The 26,767-nt window shown below is 36.1% G+C and overlaps 3 protein-coding genes across 3 annotated transcripts; 1 reads left to right on the forward strand and 2 right to left on the reverse strand.

Moving 5' to 3' along the window:
* Positions 1 to 1,509: 1,509 nt before the first annotated feature.
* Positions 1,510 to 4,218, reverse strand: LOC113094570 (BCL2/adenovirus E1B 19 kDa protein-interacting protein 3-like). The gene is made up of 5 exons (XM_026260154.1): positions 4,004 to 4,218; positions 3,413 to 3,560; positions 3,255 to 3,321; positions 2,153 to 2,382; positions 1,510 to 2,065 (listed from the first exon to the last, which is right to left on the reverse strand). The coding sequence occupies exons 1-5, from the start codon at positions 4,044 to 4,046 to the stop codon at positions 2,020 to 2,022; spliced, it is 534 nt and encodes a 177-aa protein (XP_026115939.1). The 5' UTR covers positions 4,047 to 4,218; the 3' UTR covers positions 1,510 to 2,019.
* Positions 4,219 to 5,083: 865 nt separating this feature from the next.
* LOC113094602 (survival of motor neuron-related-splicing factor 30) lies at positions 5,084 to 8,236 on the forward strand. Its single transcript, XM_026260201.1, has 6 exons — positions 5,084 to 5,238; positions 5,706 to 5,825; positions 6,083 to 6,225; positions 6,368 to 6,526; positions 7,288 to 7,441; positions 7,535 to 8,236. The coding sequence occupies exons 2-6, from the start codon at positions 5,706 to 5,708 to the stop codon at positions 7,670 to 7,672; spliced, it is 714 nt and encodes a 237-aa protein (XP_026115986.1). The 5' UTR covers positions 5,084 to 5,238; the 3' UTR covers positions 7,673 to 8,236.
* A 92-nt stretch (positions 8,237 to 8,328) lies between these two features.
* On the reverse strand, positions 8,329 to 20,986 carry LOC113094601 (gamma-adducin-like). Its single transcript, XM_026260199.1, has 15 exons — positions 20,789 to 20,986; positions 19,660 to 19,907; positions 15,992 to 16,127; positions 15,675 to 15,826; positions 14,414 to 14,494; positions 14,113 to 14,262; positions 13,800 to 13,943; positions 13,429 to 13,527; positions 12,987 to 13,157; positions 12,594 to 12,854; positions 10,980 to 11,096; positions 10,792 to 10,881; positions 10,242 to 10,359; positions 9,550 to 9,657; positions 8,329 to 9,426 (listed from the first exon to the last, which is right to left on the reverse strand). The coding sequence occupies exons 2-15, from the start codon at positions 19,879 to 19,881 to the stop codon at positions 9,086 to 9,088; spliced, it is 2,190 nt and encodes a 729-aa protein (XP_026115984.1). The 5' UTR covers positions 19,882 to 19,907; positions 20,789 to 20,986; the 3' UTR covers positions 8,329 to 9,085.
* Positions 20,987 to 26,767: the final 5,781 nt, after the last annotated feature.

Below are 26,767 nucleotides of genomic sequence, written 5' to 3' on the forward strand. Positions count from 1 at the left end.
CAGGAATATATATATATATATATATATATATATATATATATATATATATATATATATATATATATATATATATATATATACTTTACATTATTCATTAACTCTTATTATTAAGGAGAATAACTATATTTTGTACCCTCATTTTGCACACCATTTCATAAAGACAAACGTGAACAAAACAGATAAATCACATTGGTACAGTTGTGAAGGGATTCAGATGAATATGCAACCTCCGTCTCACACAGGGAGGACTCACTCATGTGCTTAGTTTCAAGACAAACTAAATGTTAAGCGTTTGGTTTTACTTTGGTTGCCTCCTCCTTATAGTAAAACTTGATTGTTTGAAGGAGAGCAAAGCTCATTTGAGAATTCAGTGAAGGATCTTATAGAACCTCCCCAGCCATGAGAACAATTGTCAGCCTATATGAGAATTAAATAAGACATAAAGAATAGACTTGTAGAGACATGGGCCATGTTAAATTTGGGCTGAAATTCATCCTTAGTTTAGTATCATTCCATTTCCTATGCTTTGATCATTTTTCTTTTCCTTAAATAATGGTAAGTTTAAGCAGATAAATGTTCCTGGAAAAGTGTGGTTTAACTGTAGGAAAATGTCACAGATGACTAAAATAATGGCTGCGAAAAATTCAGCATTGCCATCACAGGAATAAATTACATTTAAAACATATTAAAATAGAAAAGTTATTTTAAATAGTAATATTAATTCACAATATTATATCAAATAAATGTAAACTTGGTGAACATAAGAGGAAACCTTACTGACCCCAAACTTTTGAATGTTAGTGTAAATGTAACAATTTCTAGTGCTCATGATAAATTGAGGGATTAAGTAGCCAATCTGAACTCAGCAAGATGACACACAAACACAAAGTTACCATAATTTAATTTAATGGATTTGGCATTAATTAATTAAAATGCCAAATCCACGCTGTTGCAGTTACTCATTCTGTACATGTAATTTGATCATTAATATACGCCATAGCCACGTTCGATTATCGTTAGGCAGAATTTAATTATTCAAGCGGAGTTTAGTGTATTTTAGATTGCATTGCTATGATGAATAAGCAGGTCTCCACAGTCATCCAGTGTTTGGAATAGTTCATTCTCTGTGAAGAAAGAAAATACTGGCAGCCTATAATGAAATGGATGCTGCCATTAATCATATTGCCTGAAAATGTCTATAACACTAATTCTGTTTGGTACGTTTAAAATAAAAGTTATAAGAAGTGTCAACTCCAAACAAAAACCAAACAGAAAATCCCAGAAGAATCGAATTACTTCGCCACCTGCTGTCCCTGAAATGCCAGTACAAAATTTGAGACTTGGTAGCAAGTTAAACATCTATTTAAATATTTGCTTATATGTACTTGGTTATATATATATATATATATATATATATATATATATATATATATATATATATATATATATATATATATATATATATTAAATGTGAAAGTTTTTTTCAACAAAAAATAAATAGAAGATTACTATTTTGGTAGCACAGTTTATTACTTTTCCACAGCATGTGTGAGTAAATTAGAGTAAATGTAAGAATAAGTATTTATATGCCTCTGAATTTTCTGTCAAACATATATATATATACAAATTTAAAATGTTATTTAAAAAGCAGGTCAGCTGAAGGACTACAATGTGACGTGGTCAGTAAAATAATCGTCATGCTCATGTCTTCAAAGTTACAAACATTATTAATTCCTAGCCAAAAAAAAAAAAAAAAGATTAAATCTATTAGGCATATTTCCTGGTTAATCTAACCTGATTCCAATACAGAACTGGATTAATCTTTTTAAATTCTGTGCCAAAGTCCCCACAGGAGAACCAAAGAAAAAATAATGCTGAGAGTTTCTCTCATCATATTTTCACAGTGTCCTCTTACATAGTCCTGCATTTCTCCTGAAAGAAAACTAAAGGACTCCAGGCTGTCAGGTTCTTTCTAGAGACACTGAGACACAGCATACACACACACACACATGCTTTGACTCAGATAACAGAACACTGAGTGGAAAGGCGTCGTCCAATACAGATCCTGCATAGAGAGATTAAAAATAGTCAAACTGTGAACAAAAGAGTGGCGGACATACAGTCAGTATTTATAAGTAAACAAATGTCTCACCCCAATCCAAGCATGAGAATGTGTGTCAAAAGTAGGGAGGGTAGCAGTAACTTCAGGAAGTTTGTGTTCATTTCCTTTTCATTTTTTTCTCTGTTTTTGCTGCACATTCTGTTCCGTTTTGGCCGTTTAATAATAAATGCTTTGGGTGGAAAATTTTCTGGCCGGCTGGACCATTCGCAGATTCTTGCGACAGCCTCAGCTTCCTGTGTGCTTGCTGCTACAACTTCCCCCTGGAACAGAAAGAGCAAAGCTTCAAAATAATATCTGATCTTTTAGTAATCGAAGATGTAGATGAGTTTGCTGAGATTTAGAGAGATATTTAGCATTACATGACTTGCTCACCAATGCATCCTCTGCAGTGAATGGGTGCCGTCAGATGAGAGTTTAAACAGCTGATAAAAACATCACATTAATCCACAAAAAAAACCACACGACTCCAGACCATCAATTAATGTGTTGTTTAGTGAAAAACTGTATGTTTGTAAGAAACAAATCTATCAATAAGGCATTTTAACTTTAGACTATCACTTCTGGACAAAATATTCTCATCCAATAGTCCATAATCCATTATAATACTTCTCCAGTGAAAAAATCCATCATCTGTTGTCCTCTCACAGTAAATCCATAGACATATTTATTTTGGACTGTTTTTCTTGTAAACAGTGCTTGAATTGTACATGGTTGTTCTGATACAGACGAGATGATGTTTCACCGGAGAAAGCAGTATTATTGATAGAGGACTATCAAGTCGAAAGCATGTTTCTTACAAACACACAGCTTTTTTGCTTTACAAGATGTTGAATGATGGATTGGCATTGTGTGAATTACTTGTGGATTATTGTGATGTTTTTATTTGATATGTGATACCCTCATTCTGATGGCATCCATTATTAAGCAAGTGATGTAATGCTAAATTTCACGAAATGTGTTACCATGAAGAACAAAACTTATCTACATCTTGGATGGCCTGAGGGTGAGTAAATTTTAATGCAATATTTGTACTACTTAAAGCCACTGTTCCTCCTGTGAGTGTTATGGAAATGTATTTATAATTTAATAAATGCAAATCTATGCAATGGGTTATTTTTTCTTTTTTTTTTACCTGTGAAATAATGTGTGTGTTGAAAGAGACTGCACTTATGAGTGGAGGTGTCTGGACACGTTGGGGACTAGGAGGAAACAAATGTGATTAGAATGATCATACACTTCCTTGTAAAGTCACATAGTACACGCAGATCACTTGAAGCGGTTTATACACACCTGCTACAATGAGAACTTGTCCGTGAACTACTGCTGGATTCCCGTTGTGCTTCCAGAAGCATTTTTTCTAGGTCTGTGATATCAGACAGGGCTGGTGCGTCCTCACTATGTTCACTACATGAATCAAAGTGGAGCTCTACCCATGAGTCTGGTGGAGAAAGGTACATCCGAATATTTAGAAATTATCACTAAAAGCAGTTTCCACTTTTAGAAGTGGTGAATGCTTGATTGAGTATTTTACATAGAGATTTACAACAACCACCTACACTTACACTTGGTGTAACAGAAACTGAAGCAAAAAGGCTCCAAATGTGTATAATATATTAGTACGTATTTGGGTGTTAGTCCAATGTTAATGCGTCTTGTCCTTAAACAAACATTTGCACCAACAAAAAATAGAGCTAATGATTGTTTTAGCAAACAAGTTGCTGACAAGTTCTTCTTTGTGGACGTTTAGAAAAAGGAAACTGAGGGTATACATTGCTATAAAACCTAAGAATGAGGAAAATTATTTGCTGTTACTTATGGTCTTATTGTTTTCGTTAGTTGTTATTGGGTTATTATTCGAGTAAGACATATTATATAACTCACCGTGCAGACTTTCCTCCTGAATTATGAGTTTTTGCTTTGACATCGCTGTCCCTTGGAATTTCAATCACGTTTTGAACTGTAGTTTTCTATCTTTAAATAATTTTATTTTATGTATTTTTTTCGTAAACAAAATGAAAAAAAAAACTAAATGTTGCTCGACCTGAGAAACATACAGGGCAGTATCGCGCTCCTGGAAAACACTGACGAAATCTTTTGTTTACAGACAGACACTGAGCTCTTATTGGTCAGTCCGTGGACCAATCATCCCAACCTACGTAGGTCAGTAGAAAGCTGGCGCGAACCATGGTGCGAACACGCTGCAGAAGCAGCTGCTTTAACCATAGAACGTGTGTTTTTGGGTAGTCTACGTTACATTAAATATAAATGCAATAAAATATACTGATGTTGTTGTACTCTCTCTCTCTCTCTCTCTCTCTCTCTCTCTCTCTCTCAATATTCAAATGGCTTTATTGGCATGGCAAAAAAGAAAAAAAGAACACAATTATTTTTTTAAGTTTAGTGTTGATGATGTAGTTTGGTAAATATATATATATATATATATATATATATATATATATATATATATATATATATATATATATATATATATATATATATATATATATACACACAAACGTGTTTTTATACAGTCTGTGGTATATACACATTGCACACATCTGTAGTGCAGGTGTGTTTGTTTTTGTGAAGTCAGTGTGATTTCTTATGTAGGTGTCCTGAAGAAGTGTGTCCCTCGACTCGAGCCTTCATTTGCAAACATACAAGGCAACTTGGATTGGCTTTTCTTGTATTAAAACATAGAATATAAAGCATGTATTATATGGTCCAAAAGATGTTGCAAAACCATGCCAACCGTGTCATGATGAACTCTAATGCACCTATAATTTTATATTGCAATATAGGCTACAATATTATTCTATTCTATTCTATTCTATTCTATTCTATTCTATTCTATTCTATTCTTTTTCGCTTTTGCCTTTGTTCTTCTCTGCAAGAAGTTCAAGAAGACGGCAGCGGCAACACCACTATTTTAGCTCAGTGGGCAACACCGCGACAACTTTAATCACGCGAGAGTGTGGCGTCACATCCGGGAAAAGGTAGAAACCAGAAAAGATACAAACGAATCCTTTGCTGTAAACATACATTCGTTCATGGGATTCCACAACACCTCAGTTAATCTGGTTTTTATATAAATATTATACTAGGAATATTTAAAGGTAAGACGCATGTTCAAGGAATATCCGGTTATCTTGTCTTTATAAATATAAACATGTCTTTTGTCGAGCGCGAGGCCTTGTGCTCCCTTTATATACATTAACGTTAGTCGCTGCTCTTCGTTTAACTTGAGCCAAAACCGATTTGTGAGACATGCTGTATTAAATGAGGTAATATTTGTAGTATTTTTTGTTCAAATTATGTATCTCAAGTAAACATGCCCGCATGTTGTTACATTTATTATATTTTAAAACCTTAACATGGCTTTAAGTCTAAGGGAGTATTTTAAAAACAAAGATCGTATTCAGATCAAAAATAATGTTTGGGAAACTTGTTCTAGAGAACTGTTGGGCTATTATGGATTTTGTGCTGGTGCAGTATATAGTAGCAATGTATAAGTTGAAAGTAGAGGCTGGGTGTTTTGAGTTCTGCTTTTACTTATCACTTGAAAAAATGTTTGATTTTTCAGATGTCTGAAGAGTTGGTAAAGCAGTTGAACAATTATAAAGCTCAGCTTGCGCAGGTGGAAGCGGCGCTCTCTACAGATCCAGATAATGAAGATCTGCTCAAACTGCAGAAGGACCTTCAGGTTTGGGGCAAAATTATCTACTGCTTCTTGTGATGCATTACTACAGTAGAGGGGAATGGTGAAGTTTAATGTGTTTTAATATTTGTATCTTTATTTATAATATTAAATATAAGTGTGTGCATTGTTGAAACTTGTCATGTTTTTCAGTGGTCCAGTTTCAGTCACTTAGGCTGATGCCTGATAGCCTTTGACTAGATTAAACGTACCTTTCTATGTAAGTATTTACATCCAATCATTGCTGTTATGTGTCACTGTAGGAGGTGATTGAGTTGACAAAAGACCTGTTGACATCACAGCCAGTGGAGGGTGCAGCCAGCACCAAAAGCTCAGAGGCAGTTGCTCCCACTCGCAGCTGGAGAGTCGGAGACCGTTGCATGGCCACATGGAACAAGGATGGACAGTGAGTATCACACACAAACACAGTAGGTATATTGATCTTACTTGTTGAGTGTTGGGTGGGATTGTGGTTGGCTACATTTGGAGGAGTATATATTTGTGTATATATCCGTACTCACCTGCTTACAGTGCTGTGTGATCTGCAGGGTATATGAAGCAGAAATTGAAGAGATTGACAATGAGAATGGCACGGCAGCCGTCACCTTCTCTGGCTATGGCAACGCAGAGGTAATGCCGCTTCATGTGCTTAAACCAGTGGAGGAAGGCAGGAGTAGAGAAGAGAAGGATGGAAAACCCAAATCTAAGTAAGTTCATGTCAAAATGACTTCTTTTTTTTTCTATATACATTCTTATCAGTTCAACACACCTTGACAAGGAGCTTTATGATTTAAAAGCTGTAATTAAGCACAGTTGTTAACATAAATTAAGATGTCAGTAAAGAAATACATTTTAATATTTATTTTGCTAATTGTTGTCAATTGTTGTCAAAAGACAATTTCTCAAAAACTATTGCTGTTTAAATGTTTTAAGTAGTATTAAGTATGTTATATTGGTGTTAATAAAAAAAATTATAATACTTCCCAAAAACATTTAAATTATTTTTATGCATTTTTTAGATTTTCTCTTTTTTCCCCTCACCCCTTATCACGCTTGTGGTGTTCCTGTTCTAAAATGATTTGCCTACGAAAAGTTGTATAAAATTGTATTGGCGTGTCATAGTGCCAAATATTTCATTCATTATTTTTTATAGCTTGTTTTCTTCCACTTTGCACAGGTTTTGCAGTGAAATTGTTCAGAATGAATCAGAAAGGTTTTTTTATTTTTATTTTATTCAACTGTGGTGCATAGTCTCAGATTAATGAGATTAATCAATTCCAAAAAAAAAATACAAAACCTGTGCTATTTGAAGGAAAACAGGTTGACCGAAAGGTTGAATCCAAGATTTGGTCTTAATATAGCATAATTATATATTTACTAGCTATTTCTAAAAGGTCAGTGACAGAAATGCTCTTCAAGAGTTGTTTTTCATTTATTTATTATATTCCCATTGTGTTTTTTCTCTTAGGAAAGAGCTGCTGGCAGAGCAGAGGGAATATAAGAAGAAAAAGGCCCAGAAAAAGGTGCTGCGCATGAAGGAGCTGGAGCAGGAGAGAGAAGATCAGAAGTCCAAATGGCAGCAGTTTAACAATAAAGCCTATTCCAAGAATAAAAAAGGACAGGTGTGTATCAGAGAAATAAAAGTTAACTAATCCTGCTACGTGTTTTTTATTTGTTTTTTAACCCTGCCATTGTTATATGATTATCATCTCCAGGTGAAGAGGAGTATATTTGCATCTCCAGAGAGTGTGGATGGAAAGGTTGGCGTTGGCACGTGTGGTATCGCAGATAAACCCATGACCCAGTACAATGACACTTCAAAATATAATGTCAGGCACCTAATGCCCCAGTGATCTCCCTTGTGTTCTGTCTGTTCTCATCTGTAATCACCAAAAATGAAAATGGATCGAACTGAAACCTATTTAGAAATCATAAACAGATCTGATTGGACATGAAATAAGTATAGTAACACATTTCCCCTCTTGTACCATTTCCAGTAATAGTTGGTGTTTGTTCTGTGGATGTAGGAGCTGTTCTGTACTGAACGAGTCTCTGGGTGTAGTAACGAATAAAACATCAGTCCTCAGTGAGGCATAACTCCTGGTTAGTTTAACAGGTTTTCCTCATGCTCTCAGGGGCAACTCTCTGCAGGAGCTGCTGAGGATGGGAACTCTGCTCTATAGTTTTTATAATGTGTTGAACAAACATTAATTGAAACACTGGCCTCCCTCATACATAGTGGAGATAGGGAAGACAAGTGTCATTGAACAGATTAAGCCGTTTCTTTTTGTTTTGCTCAGTCCACCTCTGTCTAATAAGTATTCTGCTGCAGTCCATTTGTTGTTACTTTTGCTTTTCAGTTTTGTATATTTACATATTTTAGAGGAATAAATGTGGATTTGTTGACATTTCTATAACGATTTGTGATTTCTTTTTTTTTTTTGCTTTATTAAAATTGTTTTTCCAGCTGATATCTGTATTATATAATTATATATTATATTCTTATACATTTTTCTTTTATCGTAAATTTAAGCACACTTTTATTTCAGGAAGATTACATTCACACATATGACCATGAGACTGCAAATTACAAAAAAGCATTATTTGACCATGGAAGACAAAAACGCCTTGGTAAGACAAGGAAAACATCACTGTTAACATAATTACAGCGCAAGTTTTTGATTAAAATCCATGTATTTGAAAGTATAATCAACATAGAGTGGTTATAGACTTTTATATAATCAGTCAACAAAACTATTATAACAATCGGTTCTCAAGCACATCTTCATTTACAAACCGAGTGAATCAACAAAGCTTCATTTCACACTGAATGGCTGTTTCCCGTTTACTTGAAAATTCCTAATATGCTGGAATCCAGTTTCAAAGTCTTTCTTACAATTCACTGTCACCTGATTAATTCAGCACACAACATCAATTCATCTACAAAACACAATGTAGAGCCATTATAATATTTCCAGCACTTCACACTATTCGGTGATTAGGGCTGTGATTAAGGACTAGAATATGTAATTTAGTCCTCTAATATTTGTGTGTATAAGAGTGCATTTAGGTATAGTTTATAAAAGTCGGCTCTTTAGATGTTGATATAGCTGTACAGGGAAATATTCTGTTTAACAACTTAACATACAAGTCATTGCTTTGATGTTACTATCTCTGTCCCTACTAGTCATCGGATTTAACACTGGGTCCAAAACTACTTTTCCCACAAACCCCTGCACAGTCACATGTCTAACAGGAGTGTTTACTCAGTCCTTCCTGCATTCCTTTTCTTCTTCTATCACCTTTTCTTCTTGCTTCTCCTCTCTCTCCTTTTCCTTCTCTTTGTCTTTTCCTTTCTCCTTGTCTCCTCGCTCTTTCTTTTTCGACTTCCGCAGGAAGGAAGGAGTACGGAATTTCTTTTTCTTCTTTTTGGGTGACACCGGCTGACTCTCAGAAGAGCCGGTGACTGAAATGTTGTTGGCGACGGTGGTTGTTATGGAGACCTGCATCTCTTTAGTGATGCTGAGCTCTGTGACCTGTAGAGTGAGGTCATCATCCTGCGTCAGGTCATCACCATCGCTGCTCTGGAGGAGAGCTGAAAGACAGTCTGAGAACAAGAAGAAGAAACTTTTCGGCATGAGATCGTCTAGTCCAAAACCATAAAACCACAACTTATTTGGTTATCAAAGACCAGTGTAGTAATATACAGATTATATGAGAGAATCTTTACCTCCTCTTTCAGGGCTCATGAGAGGTGAGATCGACAGGGAAATGGTGGAGCCGTCATATGTAGTCATTTCTCCATCTGTGAATTCCTCGTCAGCCTCTGACTGAAGGGCTTAAATGTCAAGAAAACATATTTTGATGAAGCCAAATAAAAAAACTGTGGTTAAATTGAGGTTTTGAAGGTAGGGAAGTAGTAACATATCCCTGAAATTCAAAGTATGTACTGGATCAAAAAACAAATACACTTGAGCTCACAGGAAATGGAACTGACTGCAAACTAAATAGTTATATACTACTGTTCAAAACTTTGGGGTAAGATTTTTAATGTTTTTGAAATATGTCTCAAATGCTCACCAAGGATACATTTATTTGACCAGAAATGCAGTAAAAACAGTAATGTTGTTAAATATCACAATGTTATATTGTTTTCTATTTTAATTTATTTCAAACTGTAAGTTATTTCTGTGAAAGCAAATGCATATTTCTCTGGATTCTTTGATGAATATGAAGTTCAGCAGAACAGCATTTATTTGAAGTAAATAAATAGTAACACCATAAATGTCTTTCCTCACACTTTAGCTCAAAAGTGTCTTTGTAGAATAAAAGTATTAATATCTTTAAAAAATAATTTTGCTGACCACAAACATTTGATTGGTAGGGCCATTCTATGCCCCTGTATGCAGTGTATGTGTGTACCTGATTGGCTGGTCTTATTCTCCACCGTTTGTGTGTATTCCTGTATCTCTGCTTCTGATTGGTTGAAAGGGTTGGGTGGTAAAGCAGCTGTCTGCTTCTCATCCTCATAGATGAATGCCTGAAAATAATAATGGCAAAGGGACTGACTGACAATTGTCTTAGTGATGTCCTTTTTTATTATTTTTTGCTATAACGTTGGTTTTGAACTTAATACTGCCAAATATGGAAGCCTGTTTCTACCTCAGAGTAAAAATAAATTGTAATTGTGAGATAAAGTTTAAAATGAGATAAAGTAACTATTTGAGATATTAATTCACAATTACCTTTTTAAGAGGAAAGAAACAAAATTAAAAAAAAAGTAGAATTTACTATGAAATCACATGACATGAGTACAACAGCATTTAGGCTGCTGATGTTACTGGGATTTCATCTCATGAGAGTGCCATCATTTTAAACATACTATTGGACTAGAAAAGTTATATGGTGTACTTTTAAAGGGTGTTTGATTGGTACTTGTGTTCGTGTTGGATTTATTGGTGTAGTTACGCACTGGTCCTGGAGGCTTGTCAATAACAATGTCTGCCAGCAGCTGAGACTTGGGTCCAGCTGTCATCAGATCTACTCTGTTCTGCTCTCGAATCTAAACCAGCACAAATAAAGCAGTGCTTTAGTGTACAGAACACAATCTGTGGACACAGTCTGTTCAGTCTGTATTTTCTTTCTTTTAGTCAAACATACCTTATTTCTTTTTTCCAATACTTCGTTTGGGTTAGTATTAAGTGGGACAAACTGGTTGGGGTCCTCGATCCTAATTGGGGTGTCCTTGCAGTTCCCTGACTCTTCTGATTTCATCCACTAAAAAGAAAGAAAATAACGAATTTAAGAAATATTAGTGAATATTAAAGGGATAGTTCACCCAAAAAAGAAAATTTGATGTTTATCTGCTTACTCCCAGGGCATCCAAGAGGTAGGTGACCTTGTTTCTTCAGTAGAACTCAAACCAAGATTTTTAGCTCACACCATTGCAGTCTATCTTATAATGTAAGTGGATGGGAATCACGGCTAAAACATACACACACACAAAAAAAATACACAAACAAAACCAAATTAAACCCTGTGGCTCGTGGTGATTCATTGATATGTAAAGACACAAAACTATCGGTCTGTGCAACAAACTGAACAGTATTCATATATACTAGTATACTAATTCATGCAATGTCTGAACTGTTAGAACTCTCCTGAGCGCGTCCTGTTGTGTGTTTTCTCAGCAGCAGGCACAAGTCTTCTTCTCCTTGCTTTACAGTGGATCACAGACTTATAAGTACATTACTGCCACCTATTTCTCAAGTGGACCATTGACGCTCTATCTACAATCTCAATTAGGAGTCTCAATGATCCACTTGAGAGATAGGTGGCGGAAATTCACTTAAAAGTTGCGATCCACCGTAAAGCAAGAAGAAGAATTTGAAGTGTTCCTGTAGCTCAACTGGTAGAGCATTGTGCTATCAAGTGCAAGGTTGGGGGTTCGATACCCCAGGAACACATGATAGGTAAAAATGTATAGCCTGAATGCACTATAAGTTGCTTTGGATAAAAGCATCTGCTAAATACATTAATTTAATTTAAGAAGCCTCCTCATGCGCCTGCTTGAGAACACACACAACAGGAGAGTTCTAACAGTTCGGACATTGCATGAATCAGAAAAATACTGTTCAGTTTCGGGCACAGGCCGATTGCTTTGTGTCTCTACACATCAATGTATCGTCACGAGCTGCAGGGTTTAAGTTGTTTTTTTTTGTGTATGATTTTTTACATTATAAGACTTATAGACTGCAACGGTTTGAGCTAAAAATCTTGGTTTGTGTTCTACTGAAGAAACAAGGTCACCTACATCTTGGATGCCCTTGGGGTAAGCAGATAAACATCAAATTTTCATTTTTGGTTGAACTATTCCTTCAAACATATACATAAAACATGCTGAAATGTTTGGCATTCCACCAATAATTTTTTCTACTATAATTTAAATGTTTAGATTATATGTATCTACTGGTCTACGGGAGCTCATTTTCCCTCAGAGTAAAAAAAGAAAAAAGTTAATTGTGAAATGATGTATACAGTATTATCTAATTATTGCTTACTTTTAAATACATCTCAACTAGCTTTTTAAATGTTATTTTTTTACTCTGAGGTGGTAACATGCTTCCATACTGACCAACGATTAACAACACTGAACACTAACTTTATGGTCATTAAGTTGATGATGTGAATTTATAGACAATACTTATTTATAGCTGTGTGAAGCCCTTGATGCTGTTTGCCAATATGTTTGCATGTGATCATATGCAAGGATACCGTGGTTTTGGTCTGGGGGCTGCAGGTCCCGTTGATGGATTCCTCAGGTATGTTGACCTTCAAGTAGCTGTTTGGTGAGTTCAGCCATCGTATCCTCTCTCTGTCCCGCTTCTGTGCCAGGAAGTGCAACGGACACTCTGGAAAGGTGTCCTTTTCCTCAAGTCCCACCCCTGTGACAGTTGCTGGGATTTCCACATCATTATGGTGTCGGGGCTTCTCTTTTACTATGGGATACCGGTAAGTGTAACCTGTTCTGTAACCCTAGAAACACAAGAGGTGGCATGTTAGTTACCACTATTTACATATTTATTAATACATGCTTAATGCAGCCCAAAAGACATCATTTAAATGCTGCTAGCACATCTGGTATAGATCAGCTCACAGGCCACTCACTAAGTTATCTAACATCCTCATAAGCGCCTCAAACTCTGCCTCTCCGACCCTCCATCTGTTCTGTCCGTCTGGCATTTGTCCACTGGGTTTTTTCGTAGGAGCAGTTTTCAGACTTGCTCTGTCTAACACGCACAGGTTGTCAACACCACCCGCACATAACAGAGCACTAACCTGAAGAAAAACAAAGACAGAGAAAGTGTTGGAGCAGTTTAACCACTCATAAAAATCTACTGGCAGAGTTTAAACTGAGCTGGAACTATCTGGGCCTTGAATTTATATTAAAAAAGCCATATAATCCTTTTTCATTTGGTTTATGTATTTGTATTAGTGTATTTACTCTCATAAGTGTGTATTTCAGTTTTAAATGTGTGTGTGTGTGTGTGTGTGTGTGTGTGTGTGTGTGTGTGTGTGTGTGTGTGCGTGTGTGCGTGTGTGTGTGTACCTGTATCTCACAAGCTTGGTGGCTGTGATACAGATAATGAAAAGCTTCCTCTGTCGTCTCTCCAAATGTCAGTAAACCTTGATTCCTCAGGACCAAAACCTAAAAACAAACAGAATTACATCAGTGTTTGAAAATCCACCCTAACAGATCCCAGTAATGCACAAAATATTACTATAAATATGATTCTGTGCAGTATTATATTCATGATGACAACGACTATAAAAGTTTAAAAATACTAACAGAATTCTAAGGCACATTTAAATTTTTGCAATGGTTAGGACCTGCTATTTTTTCCTGCTTAAGCTTGGCCATGCTGTACTATAGTGAACTTCTAATGGTTGTCATGCCAACAGGTAGCAGAATTCACAGACCTTGGCAGTGGGACCAAGAGCTTTCTGAAGCTCCATCTTCTCCTGCTCGTTGGCTAAATCACCATGGTAGCTAAAATAAGACACCTCCCCCAGCAGCAAAGCTTCATGGGAAATGGGTAAGATGCCACATTTCATAGAAGAGACCTGCAGGACATTCAGAAGTTGCAATGTGTGTGTTACAGGCAGGGTGAATTAGGCAATGGTTTTAAGGGTCTGGGGCCCACCGCAAATTTCAAAAGGGGCCACAGGACATATACAAAATTTTTTTAATAAATTATATATATACACACACTGTGTGTGTTTTATTACTCACGGCAGCTGTAGTCGGTGTATAGGTATGTATAACACATTTGGCATCTGGTCGGGCAGAATACACTGCAGAATGTGGTTTGAATCCCAGAACATCCACAGGCAATGCAGTAGCTCCCTGATCAACCACCTCGCCAATCAGATTCACTTTCACCTTTCAAGAAAAAAAAAAAACATTATAAGGATGAGATAAAAATTATTTATTGCCTTTTTTCCATATATTCTTTCACAAATTATATCTAATGGTATAATTATATTCAGTATATTCAGGGTTTCACGTTCAGGATGTGTGTGGGTGTGTGTACCAGACTAGCTGCTGTGGCCTCTGAGAACGACAGTCCTTTAGGAAGAATAAGAATATGATCCTGCTCTTTGTTGATACGCAGCTGGAGAAGAAAATAACAGATAAAACATGAATAGCGAAGGAAAAAAAAGACAGAGATATATATACATATTATATAAAATTCTGCTATCAAAAATACAACATAGTGAACCAATATATAAATACATATTTATTTTGACTATAGAGAAGGTCTTTACACCTTGTTATTATATTTTACAGTGTTTTTTTGTACAGTCGTTGTACAAGACTGGCACACAACTCATTGTTCTATGCTGGTCTGGAATAGTAGACGAATTTATTTCACTAAAATCTACAATTAAACAGTATATAAAAATGCCGGTCAGGTGGCCTCTTCCTTTTTAACTGCGCGACAGTTGGCCAGAATAAGCTAAAATCTGGAACAAACTGTGTTTTTCTTTCTTCAAAACAACAATGAACAAAACATTTTCATGTTTACAAACTTGATGCAAACCATATATATGTATACATTTAAATGCAATATTTGAAAATGCATTTCAATCTGAATGGTAGATAACATCTCAAGGTTTTTCTTCAATCAGAGTGCAAAATAAGTGTGACGTCCTACATCTTGAGTGTCCAAACTTGTTCCTGGAGGGCCACTGTCCTGCAGAGTTCAGCTCCAATCCCAATTAAACACACCTGCACCAGCTTATCAAGGTCTTCAGACTTACTAGAAACTTCCAGGCAAGTGAGTTGGAGCATGGTGGAACTAAAATCTGTAGCACGTCGCCCTCCATTAACAGCATTGGACTCCCCTGTCCCCTGACCTTTTGAGGACAGCCGTCTCAATTGACTATAATGGAATGTGCATTTTTACAAATAAAGGTACAAAAGCTGTCACTGAGAAGGTACCCATTCAGAAATACATATTAGTACTTTTTTATAAAGGTAGTGCCCCAGTGACACTGTGCGTGTATGCATGGATGTGTAAAACATCTGTAATCTGATGAGTTGTCATGTCAGATCAGAGCAGAAGTAGGATTTACAGTTTCCACAATGGCAGCTATTCTCTTGTCTCTATGCATTGTTCTGACACTCAAGCCATTACTATGGTAACCAATGTTGTCTGAACAAAAGCATCTGCTTTTATTACATCCAAAATGACAGTGAGCACAGTCAGTCCTAGTTCGGATTTGAAAAACTGTTTGTGTGCTCTGTGGGGGGAAAAAAAGCCAACATGTGAAATTAATGTGAGTACTCACAGTTATATACGTATTTGGAAAGTGGGTATTTCCGTATAGGTCCAGCAGCCGGTACAAGCAGGCGAGTTTACAGCGGCCCTGCCTCTCAGCTTTAGAACAACTAAACCACTCCACACCACACAGATCATTCACCGGACTAATTGACCCTGCACCTGGAAACACACGCACAGCCAAGCAACAAAAATAAATATCTGCCTTTATCTGACTTCTAGCTGATAACCATACAGAATTAAACGCCTGCCATCTGTTGACCATGGCTACAACAAATAATCTTCAATGGGAAGGTATAAAGTGTCAATGAAAGTGTGTGCACTCACTGCTGGGACTGTATACGCCAGTGTTGCTAAGTGTATTGCTGATGATGAGGTGTGCGATGTGACCAAGGAGACCGCTGGAGTTACTCCCTTTGGAACATTGCTCCTTTACCATGCACTCCAACTCCTCCTTAAAGTCCTGCAACAAACACACAAATACATTTATTAACGCATGTATGTCAATGCTTTAGAAAACAAAATATCAAACCAAGTGGCATTTATTTTAAAGAAATGTTTATTTCCAAAAAAAAAAAAAAAACTTTTCTTTAATATAATCATTAATTTGTTTTTTAATTTAACACATAAACCGACTTTTGCAGTCACTAGAAAGACCAGTTGGTTAAATGTAATTGCAAGAATATTAGTTTTGATAAAAGGTTGTGCATAAGCTGTTGCTACTCCATATTTATATGATTTAATTGTATTTATTAGATCTACACTAACATTAAAAAGGTTGGGGTCGGTAATACTTGTTTAGCACAGATGCATTTCTGATTTGTTCATAGCTCATTCTTTCATAGTAATTAATAATCAGTGAGAGCAAAACTATGGAAGCATATGGGTAGCATTATTCAATGTGGGATGTAATATGCAAAATGACAATGCAATATGTAAAATGGCAATGCATTTCTGTATTTACATTTACATTTTTCAATACATCTGTGCAACGTTTGGTGCAAAATGAAAATGAAAATTAAATTACCTAATTTTCATTTGCCATTTACTACACCAGTTTTAATATGTAAAATGAATATTAATTTTAACGCTGTATAAGTTGCAAAATTAAAATGAAAATGTATTACAGAAATGATTAGATATGTCTAACATGTTCAAGCAAAAACTGTGGCAAAATGATCATTTAAATGCTATTTTTCTTAATTGCATTAACACTCACAGTCAAGACACTTACGATTGCATTTTCATTCGGTGTCCCGCAATGAATGTAGCAAAACTCAATGTGCACATTGAAAATGCATTCCGAGCCGATCACGTGTCCCCGCCCTCGCGCCACGTCAATCATTGTGTGAACAAGGCGGGGCTTGCAGAAGGTCAGAGACTCAAGTCTCAAGAAGAGGATTCAATCAAGTGAGACAACATGGACAAGACAGTTGGTCCGTGTATGTTTTGATCATTTCGGTTTATGGCTTCAATATTTCATTCGCACTTGTGGGCGGAGCTGAAACGCTGCTTTCATCTGATTGGTCGAATCGGATCGGTTTTCATCTGACAGCCTTCAGCTGAAATGTCTGAAACTATACTCACTGTTAATTAGCATAATATTTGAATCAGATGTAGCTGGGCACATAATTCGTGCTGCTGAGACCTGCAAATTATTTCTAGGTTGTAGTATTGTATGAATATTGTCCCACTGATAAAAACAGTGCAAATAGTTCTGTCCCTTTGGATAACAGTAAAGTGGAAATAAATATAGTTACATTTATGAAATAAAATTAAATAGGATTTTTTGGGAAGGTAAGTCTGGCCAGTTATAGCCTACAAGCAACACGAGTCGGACGAGTCTAAAGATATGAGCTGAATTGGGTGAAACATTAAAGTTCTAGTCTGTGTCAATTACTCTCATAATAAATAATAATAATAATGTACTGTAACTGTATTTTTCGGTATAAGTTGCATCAGTCCAAAAATACGTCATGACGAGTGAAAAAACACATATAAGTCGCACTGGACCATATGTCACATTTATTCAAGACCAAGAGAAAACATTACCGTCTCCAGCCGCGAGAGGGCGCTCTGGGGTAGGCTACAGGAGCACTGAGCAGCATAGAGCTAATTTTACTATTTTTATTTAGAAATGTAACTATATTCATTTTTACAATTATTTATTAATGTCACACACACACATACCTAGTGCCTTATGACTTAAAAGATGAGAGTGGTAAATGTTACAGACATGGAACTGTTCAGTCTATTATTGATTTTAATTTCCACTTCACTGTTATCCAAAGGGACAGAACTATTTGCACTGTTTTTATCAGTGGGACAATATTCATACAATACTACAACCTAGAAATAATTTGCAGGTCTCAGCAGCACGAATTATGTGCCCAGCTACATCTGATTCAAATATTATGCTAATTAACAGTGAGCGTAGTTTCAGACATTTCAGCTGAAGGCTGTCAGATGAAAACCGATCCGATTCGACCAATCAGATGAAAGCAGCGTTTCAGCTCCGCCCACAAATCCGAATGAAATATTGAAGCCATAAACCGAAATGATCAAAACATACACGGACCAACTGTCTTGTCCATGTTGTCTCACTTGATTGAATCCTCTTCTTGAGACTTGAGTCTCTGACCTTCTGTAAGCCCCGCCTTGTTCACGCAGTGATTGACGTGGCGCGAGGGCGGGGACACGTGATCGGCTCGGAATGCATTTTCAATGTGCACATTGAGTTTTGCTACATTCATTGCGGGACACCGAATGAAAATGCAATCGTAAGTGTCTTGACTGTGAGTGTTAATGCAATTAAGAAAAATAGCATTTAAATGATCATTTTGCCACAGTTTTTGCTTGAACATGTTAGACATATCTAATCATTTCTGTAATACATTTTCATTTAAATTTGCAACTTATAAAGCTTTAAAATTAATATTAATTTTACATTTTAAAACTGGTGTAGTAAATGGCAAATAAAAATTATGTAATTTAATTTTCATTTTCATTTTGCACCAAACGTTGCACAGATGTATTGAAAAATGTAAATGTAAATACAGAAATGCATTGCCATTTTACATATTGCATTGTCATTTTGCATATTACATCCCAAATTGAATAATGCTACCCATATGCTTCCATACTAAACAGGCTTTAAGAGAAAAGGTCAGTACACAGAACATCCAGTCATGTGTCTTTGGTCTGGAATAGTTCAGAGAAGTTGACATGCCCTGCAGTGAGAAATGCTATACTTAATCTAAGAATATTTTAAACAGCATTTTATGCTTTCATAATTGCAATGCATGCAGCTTCTATGGCCTCAAGCATAAATATTTGTAATTTAGCATACAAATAGGCCACACCAAAGGACAATTTAGTATAATCCACACATAAAGAAAAAACTATTAATAAAATTATTTTAAAAAAAACATGCTGACCAGTTACAGAATAAGAAGGCATACACTTTATGTACATTTTAATTTATAATAGTGATGCTGATTCATAAGCAAAAATCAGGGACATCACATCATTCAAATTTTAAGTTGAATCTATGAACTTCAACCATAGAACATCATGACAACAAACTATGAAAGATTTTTCTGTGTACTAAGCCAAATCCAGGACATGAAGTTTTGTTGATTACACAGCTTCAAATTTTGCATTTTATATGGATTTTAAAAATAGATCAAGCTATAATCAGATAAGAGACTGAGCTTCAGGCATCAGAAATATGCCTCTAGAGTTACGGCCTCGAAGTACTGCTACAACATAATGCACAGAAATCACTTCGGTTTCTTTATTCAATTCACCCACTCTCTGCATTTCTGATGATCGGTGCATGGTTACTAATGGCAACGGATCTCCACTTTTTGGTTGTTATGCAATCAAACGAGCGTGGGCTCCTCTTAAAATGCAAACGGAAGGAGGGAGAGAGAGAGAGAAAGAGCATGCGAATTCACACCTTGGTGCGAGTGTGTGTGGGAGTGACATCTTACTGGACTCTGCAGAATCTGTGTGACTCTCTTTCTCTGCTCCATCATGTTGAAGTCCTGCCTCAGGTCAGGTGACATAGCGCTGCTCCTCAGAGCCTCAGGGGACTGGAGTTCTTCTGCACTCTCACTGTAGACCTTCTTCACATTTAGACTGGATGGGGGGCGGATGCGTAAACCGCCCTCTTCATCGCCCGCACTCATCTCAACACACTCACCCTCGCTCATACATAAACACAACACACAACCTTGTGCTTCAGAGAGAGAGAGTGAGAGAAACAGAGGGGCGGGCTGAGTGTTTTTTTTTTTTTTTTTTTTTGATCCACTTGAAGCTGTGTTCACAATGGCTGCATGCATACAAAAAGGTTAGGGCACTTTGGATCACAAATGAATTGTCTAAACACACACATACAAATCAACACTCTCACAGACCTGTATGTCTGCTCTCCAGCTGACATCCTATATAACTCATGCATATCTGCACGCACCCCACTGAGAACAATTCACACCTTAAATGGCCCTCTTTCCAACGTGATAGCCTGAAATCACCCCAACAACCCCCAACAGAAGCTCTGTTTTGCACCTGAATTTAATTTGTTTAAATTTATATTTCTAAACCGTGTACAATTGTTTTGACTCTACACTGAATCTGGATGTCTATCTAACCATATAATATGACATATTCCAAGCATATAAACAAAAAAGACTGTAGAATACCTAAAATAAATGGACCCCCTTCAATGTCAGGAAAAAATACATTTTTTCTATTGCTAAAAAAAAAAAAAAAAAAAAAAAAGTCGCGTCCTGAATATGCGTGTTCCTAATCGGTTTGCCACAGACCTTCTCAAAGATTTAATGCCCCCAAATGCGGTCAATTAAGGCAAATGTATTGATGCACTACGTTAATATTGTGTAGCTGCTGCATTATATAACTCAATATGAAATTTAGGCTAACTTCGCATCCATAAAGATTAGAAATCTTTCAAATCGAACACAGTCCGACCCATTTTTTTTAATGCATTTAAAGATCACATATAATGGAAAATGTCGCGCAGTTCTTGCTTTGCAGTAGCACTTTATCAAGCATTTTTCATCCATCTAAACAAGTCCAATAATTACATAAAGGAGTACTCACCTTTCTCGGTCTCAGTTGAAGTTTAATCCCAGAGTTGCAGCGGGAAACATAATAACTGTTTCAATCAGGATAACTAACAATTGCGCATCCGAGTTTGATCTCTCTGGAACCGTAGGACTGTGTTGCGAGTCCAGGGTTGTGAGCGCGCATCGAAAGCGCGAACGCGCGTGGATGTGTGAGAAGAGTTTTGCGTGGGAACTTGGTGAGAGGATCACGTGACCAGTCCTGTCCCCACCACTAATAATAATAATAATACTCGCGCATTGGCAGGACCACCACGACCTCCCCGAGCCTTATCATTAAAATACACAGATAGAGTTTAAACAAACGCGAAGATACGAGCCAGATGTTAGACACCAAACACAGATTTATACAGCCCTGCTGAGGTTGATTTGTTTGGCCACTTTATAGCAGTTTTACTTTTAAACATTTGTAAATAATGAACATGTAGGCTTATATATAATATATTATATTGCATATAAAAAGCCTGTTTGCATCTGAGTGTAAGTTAAAATAATGCGTTAAGGCTTTTAATGCATGTTTACTTCATAAATCTGACCTATGTTATTTAATTACATGTCTTAAAAAGCACTTATCCTCCAAGTTGGTTAGCTCCAAACACTAAGCTAAAACTCGCAAAATAAGAATAATAAGAAAACAAAGTTTTAAAGTTGTCTTCTTTTCATGATGTTTCTTACACTTTCAGCTTCACACAAATACACACTTTATAACACAGTACAATGTCAAATGTCAAAACAGCTCTGAACTTGAGTTTAGCCTCCTGGATCTGACATCTCATGACTGGTTCTGTTCTTTTTCATCCACAATACATTGTTCTCTCAGTGAATCATTTAACCCTGCATACGCCAGCGCGGTGTGATCAACCTTTTCTTTTTAAAAGGGGATAATTACCATAATTACTTAAGTACCCGAGTAAACAAATGACTAACAATGAATCATAATTCTTCAAATGATCATGCACATGAGTACCTGCTTTTGTTTGGCTGATATATATAGAATTAAGAAATAATATATATATATATATATATATATTCCTTATATCTATATATATTTGAGCATAACCTTAAAAAAAAAAAAACGAATGTGTCTTTCTTGTATTTTTAAGTGTGCATTGCAGTGCAGGTTAAAGGAAAATGGTTAAGGTCTGTAAACCTTAACCATTTTTCTACTGATTTTGTTTTTCTTTTCACAGGATATAACAGTATCATATGAGAGTAACATGTAGATATTAAAGTTTTTAGAAAACTTGCTTTGAATTAATAGTGTTTGTAACTCCTTTAGGATGATGGAGTTGGAAAGAAAGACTTGACTGATATAAAAGTCAGTCCCTTGTGCATATTGTTACACCTCTGACCTTATGAGAATGTTAAATACAATTTGAGCACAACTATGTTATGTTCCATTACATTCATGACCTCTGTCCTAAACTCTTGTCATTAAGACAGGTTGGGTGCAGGTCCATAAACTGTGTGTATATAATTTTTTAAACAGATCTGGAGAAGGGTGACAGCTTCTATGTCTTTGAGTTTCCAGATGTCACAGAATAGTATAAATAGGCTAACTGAAGTGGACATTTTAAAGACAGAAAAAAGCGAGTAAAAAGTCTCATGTCTCAAGTTAGGCACATCTGGCCAATTTCCCACGAGGATCTTGCATAACTGCAGGGCTGTTTATTCTTGAGACAGACACAAACTGTTGACTCTGTCTTCCCATTCTGCTCTGTTCAATTCAAATTATCTGTTTTGGAGATGGTTTTAATTTCATCATGATATCATATGACTGTAATTAAGATCTGTTGGAACAGAAAATGACACTTTCTAATGTTGTTTTTGTGCAGTTGAATAATTAAAGGATCATGCATTACAGTACTTTGCATTTCAGTCTGTGGTGTTTTAGTTAGTGCTTTTTTTTGGCAGGCGACATGATTGCTGGCATTTTTAGAGGCTATTTATATTGGAAATTTCACCAGATATTTTTGTGTTGCTGTAGGCTTGCAGCTGACATGTTTGGCTGAATGTTGTATTATTATTATTATTATTATTATTTTGTGCATGTGATACTGCACATGAGCAGCCTGTGACACATTTTTAGGCCATGTAAAATCAAAATGGGTTTTATGACACATTAAATCAAGTTTCTGCATGCATCTTTAAAGTTTTAGCAGTGCTGTAGTAATACCATGATAATGCAGTATATTGCTATATTGTTAGTGAATATTATGTGTGCATGCTGTTGCAGACAGTACAGTGAGCTTCTGCAGTCTCTTCCTTTCCAATCCGCTCTCACCTCCGCCTACACTCACTCCTCACAACCTGAGTCATGTTCATGAATCTGAGAGACATAACAAGGGAGAAACAAAATACTAGATAGAAAAAATGTAATATATTTTGAAATCATATAGCGTGCAAGTGATCAACCTAGCATCTGCTTCAATATGCATAACAGTGAGAAAACATATTAAAGTAATGCTTTGTTCTCAATCTCTGATTTTTGCTCTATTGTTCATAATCCATTGGTATTCTCTTTCCTCTGACAGCTATTAAAAATTTGCATGTAGAATAATGTAGAATGCTGACCTGAGATCAGCTCCTGCTGTTTACTGAATTGTTTTTGTTGGAATATAAAAGAGTCTCCTCTCATGGAGGCATGCTGTTCTCTGGTGGATGTTTGTTGAACTACAGAGAAATAAGAGAACGTTGATATCTTAGAAGTTAAAGGGGAGGTTCACACACACACACACACACACACACACACACACAATTTGTTTTTGTGAAAAGTGGGGACATCCCACAGGCATAATGGTTTTTATACTGTACAAACTGTATATTCTATGACCATGCACCAACCGTACACCTAACACTAACTCTCACAGGAAACTGTGTGCATTTTCACCCCCCCCCCCCCACACACACACAAATCTCATCTTTCTTTACATGTCTCTCCAAACCTGTATGTATTCTGCACTCTAAAAGGAATAAAAGTATACCTAAAATGTACATATAGGTAGGCCTACCTAATTGGTACATGTCTGTAACTTTTGAAAAGGTACCGCCCCCCAGACCCCCCCCCCACCCTAAAAGAAAAGCATATCAAATGTAAACAAACAAATAAACAAAATGTTTTCTTCTTAAAAATACATAAATACACTTGAAAAAATGCTGGGTTGGTTCAATTTTTACATTACATTTTTAACCCAAAATTTGGGTTAGTCCATATTTGACCCAGAGTTGGGTTGAAACCAAGAATTGTTTAGAGTGTATACAAATATACATACATATACATTTTCTAAATGCAAGTCTTTCCTGTTTGGATGAATATCGGTAGCAGTATTCAATATTCAATATTTCAAATTGAATATTGCTACCCATATGCTTCCATATTCCAGATCCACATTTCTTAGATAACTTTAGGTGTAACTTTACTATGGGTCTGTAAAAGTACTGCAAAGATATTTATACTGAATCTAAGTTCCCATGCATTTGTTAATTCCACGTTTTCTTGATTAGAAAACACCAGCATGCATTGTGAAAGAAAATTAATCAATACTGAACAATAATATACTTAAAAATTTAAATTATCCAAGATTTAATAAATTCTGTAAAGATGTTCTTCATTGCTAGTTTATGGGAAATAATTACAAATATTAACCTTATTGTATATATAACCTTATTGTAAAGTGTTACCATAAATTCCTGAATAAACATCAACTCATGATCTCATATGAAATTATATAGCCCTTACTGTAATAATGTTTTACTGAACATTATTATTATACAAAAATCTTTTTTTATATATATATTAGTAGTCCTTCTAGGTCTGAAAAGGTTGAAACTTCATGTCTGAGATTATCAATAGTAGAAGTTTGGCACGTTCGTAGTAAAATTATGTATATTAAATATATATATGTTTTTGTTTTCATGACAAAAACATAATATTCATGTAATGCAGTGATCTCAAACTCAATTCCTGGAGGGCCACAGCTCTACACAGATTTGCTCCAACCCTAACCAAACAGACTTGATGCAGCTGAGCAAGGTCTTCGGGAGATCACCGATGTAAATCATATTTGAGACACTAGGTGGCAGTAGAGATTTAATAAATGCCGCGTGCTTTAATAAGGCACTGGAGTGTTACAACATCTACACTAATCAATACTATCTATTAATTAAACTAGTTCAAATGGATGTTCATGAATATAATAAAAACATTTTTATGTCATATTATTACAATTTCAATGCACAAACCTAAAACCCAGGCAAAATTAGAACTGTAAAGATTTAAAGATAACCACTTAGAGAGGTGTGAGAGTTCAGCTTGTTCAATTACCTCATGCCGCTGGCCTGCTTTTGAATCATCTGAACCCTGAAACCAACAAATGAAAGGAGGACACCGCCCGGGGCATCAAATCAATCTCTGCCACTCTCTCTCCCTCTGCCCTGTTGTGAGATACCTGAATAATATTAGTTACATACAGCACCTTTTTCTTTATTACACAAACACACACACACAAGCACAGCCCATATCCTACCTTTAAAAGAAACCATTTAGCATATTTATGTATTCATTAATACATGAATTAGCATAATGCAGGTTTTACTGTCTTTGTGGTGACATTTGGCTCCCACAATATAGTCAAAACCAGACCCACACAAACAATCATATTCACACACTATATTTTGTATCAAATACAGTGTGAATGTGTGTGTGTGTGCGCATACTTTTAAGCCTGCATTTGTGTGTCTGTGCTCATATCTCATATAATAATTCAAGGCCACTCTCCAACACAAGAACAAAAAGAATAAAACATCCTCTATCCACAGGAGGATCTGTCTCATCCGATTCCCGTTCAGATTAATGTGACAGATGCCCTCTGATTGTTTGGAGCAGATTATTTACACCGTCCTTTTCAATTCCAAGTCTAAGTATAAATGCGTTTTGCTTGCCTGTGATGCTTTTACACATATGATTAAATAGAGCGGGGTCAGAGGTCAAGGCTTAGGATTCGTAGACCTATCCACCTCATTTTGATGTCGTAAAATCCAAAAATGAAAAAATACAAATACAAAATGAAAGGATAATAAGTGCTTAATTTGCATAAACGTATAATAAGTGCTCAATTTGCATAAAAACGTTTACTAATAGGCCTATTGTGGTTTTGTCTATTCATTATCAGATTTCACAGATTCATTTCGGCATCAAAAAAGTTCTAACACATGAACAGTGCTGGGTTGTCATCTACTGATTATGGTAATTACGACATGGGTGAATGCACCATAGGTTTATATTACCTGGCTCTCTGAAATACTTGATTCTGATTGGTCAGTCGCAATATTCTGACAAGGTCAGTTTTTCCCCAGTAATGACCCTTTGTCAATAGCAGTGTCAAAGCCACTGGAAGGCAAGCCTGCAACCTTCAGCCAAAAAAAGTGTGATGGCTATTGCTAATGCGCTATGCAGGGAAAAAGACCAGAGACCATTTTATTGAATGGATATCAATGGATGAGAGGCTTCACTATGCTGAATAAACAGAATAAAACCTAATCTTAAATTTCAGTGAAAATTTTCTTTTTTTTTTTTCTTTCTTTTTTTTTTCTGTGCAACGTAAACTGTAACTGACTGCAGAGATTGTCTGACTATAAGGAGATGAGAGGGTCTGTATTACTATTGGAGAATGCATAACAGCTAACTTGGAACATGGTTCCCTTAATAACTAATCACATTACAGCCTTGATGTCACTGAATTTCAGCCAGAGTTGTACAACGCTCAGTCAGTTGTTGATACCATAGGAAAGAATGAGAAATGGCGTAAGCTGAATCCCACTTGTCGCAAAAAGTCAGTGACTTTGTGCAGGGTTCCTGTAGCTCAACTGGTAGAGCACTGGGTAATTGGTAGAGGTAGAGCGCAAGGTTGGGGGTTTGATTCCCCGGGAGCACATGATATGTAAAAATTGATAGCCT

The sequence above is a fragment of the Carassius auratus genome, unplaced genomic scaffold, assembly GCF_003368295.1.
Source record: "Carassius auratus strain Wakin unplaced genomic scaffold, ASM336829v1 scaf_tig00215410, whole genome shotgun sequence".
In the NCBI taxonomy this organism is placed as follows: domain Eukaryota; kingdom Metazoa; phylum Chordata; class Actinopteri; order Cypriniformes; family Cyprinidae; genus Carassius; species Carassius auratus.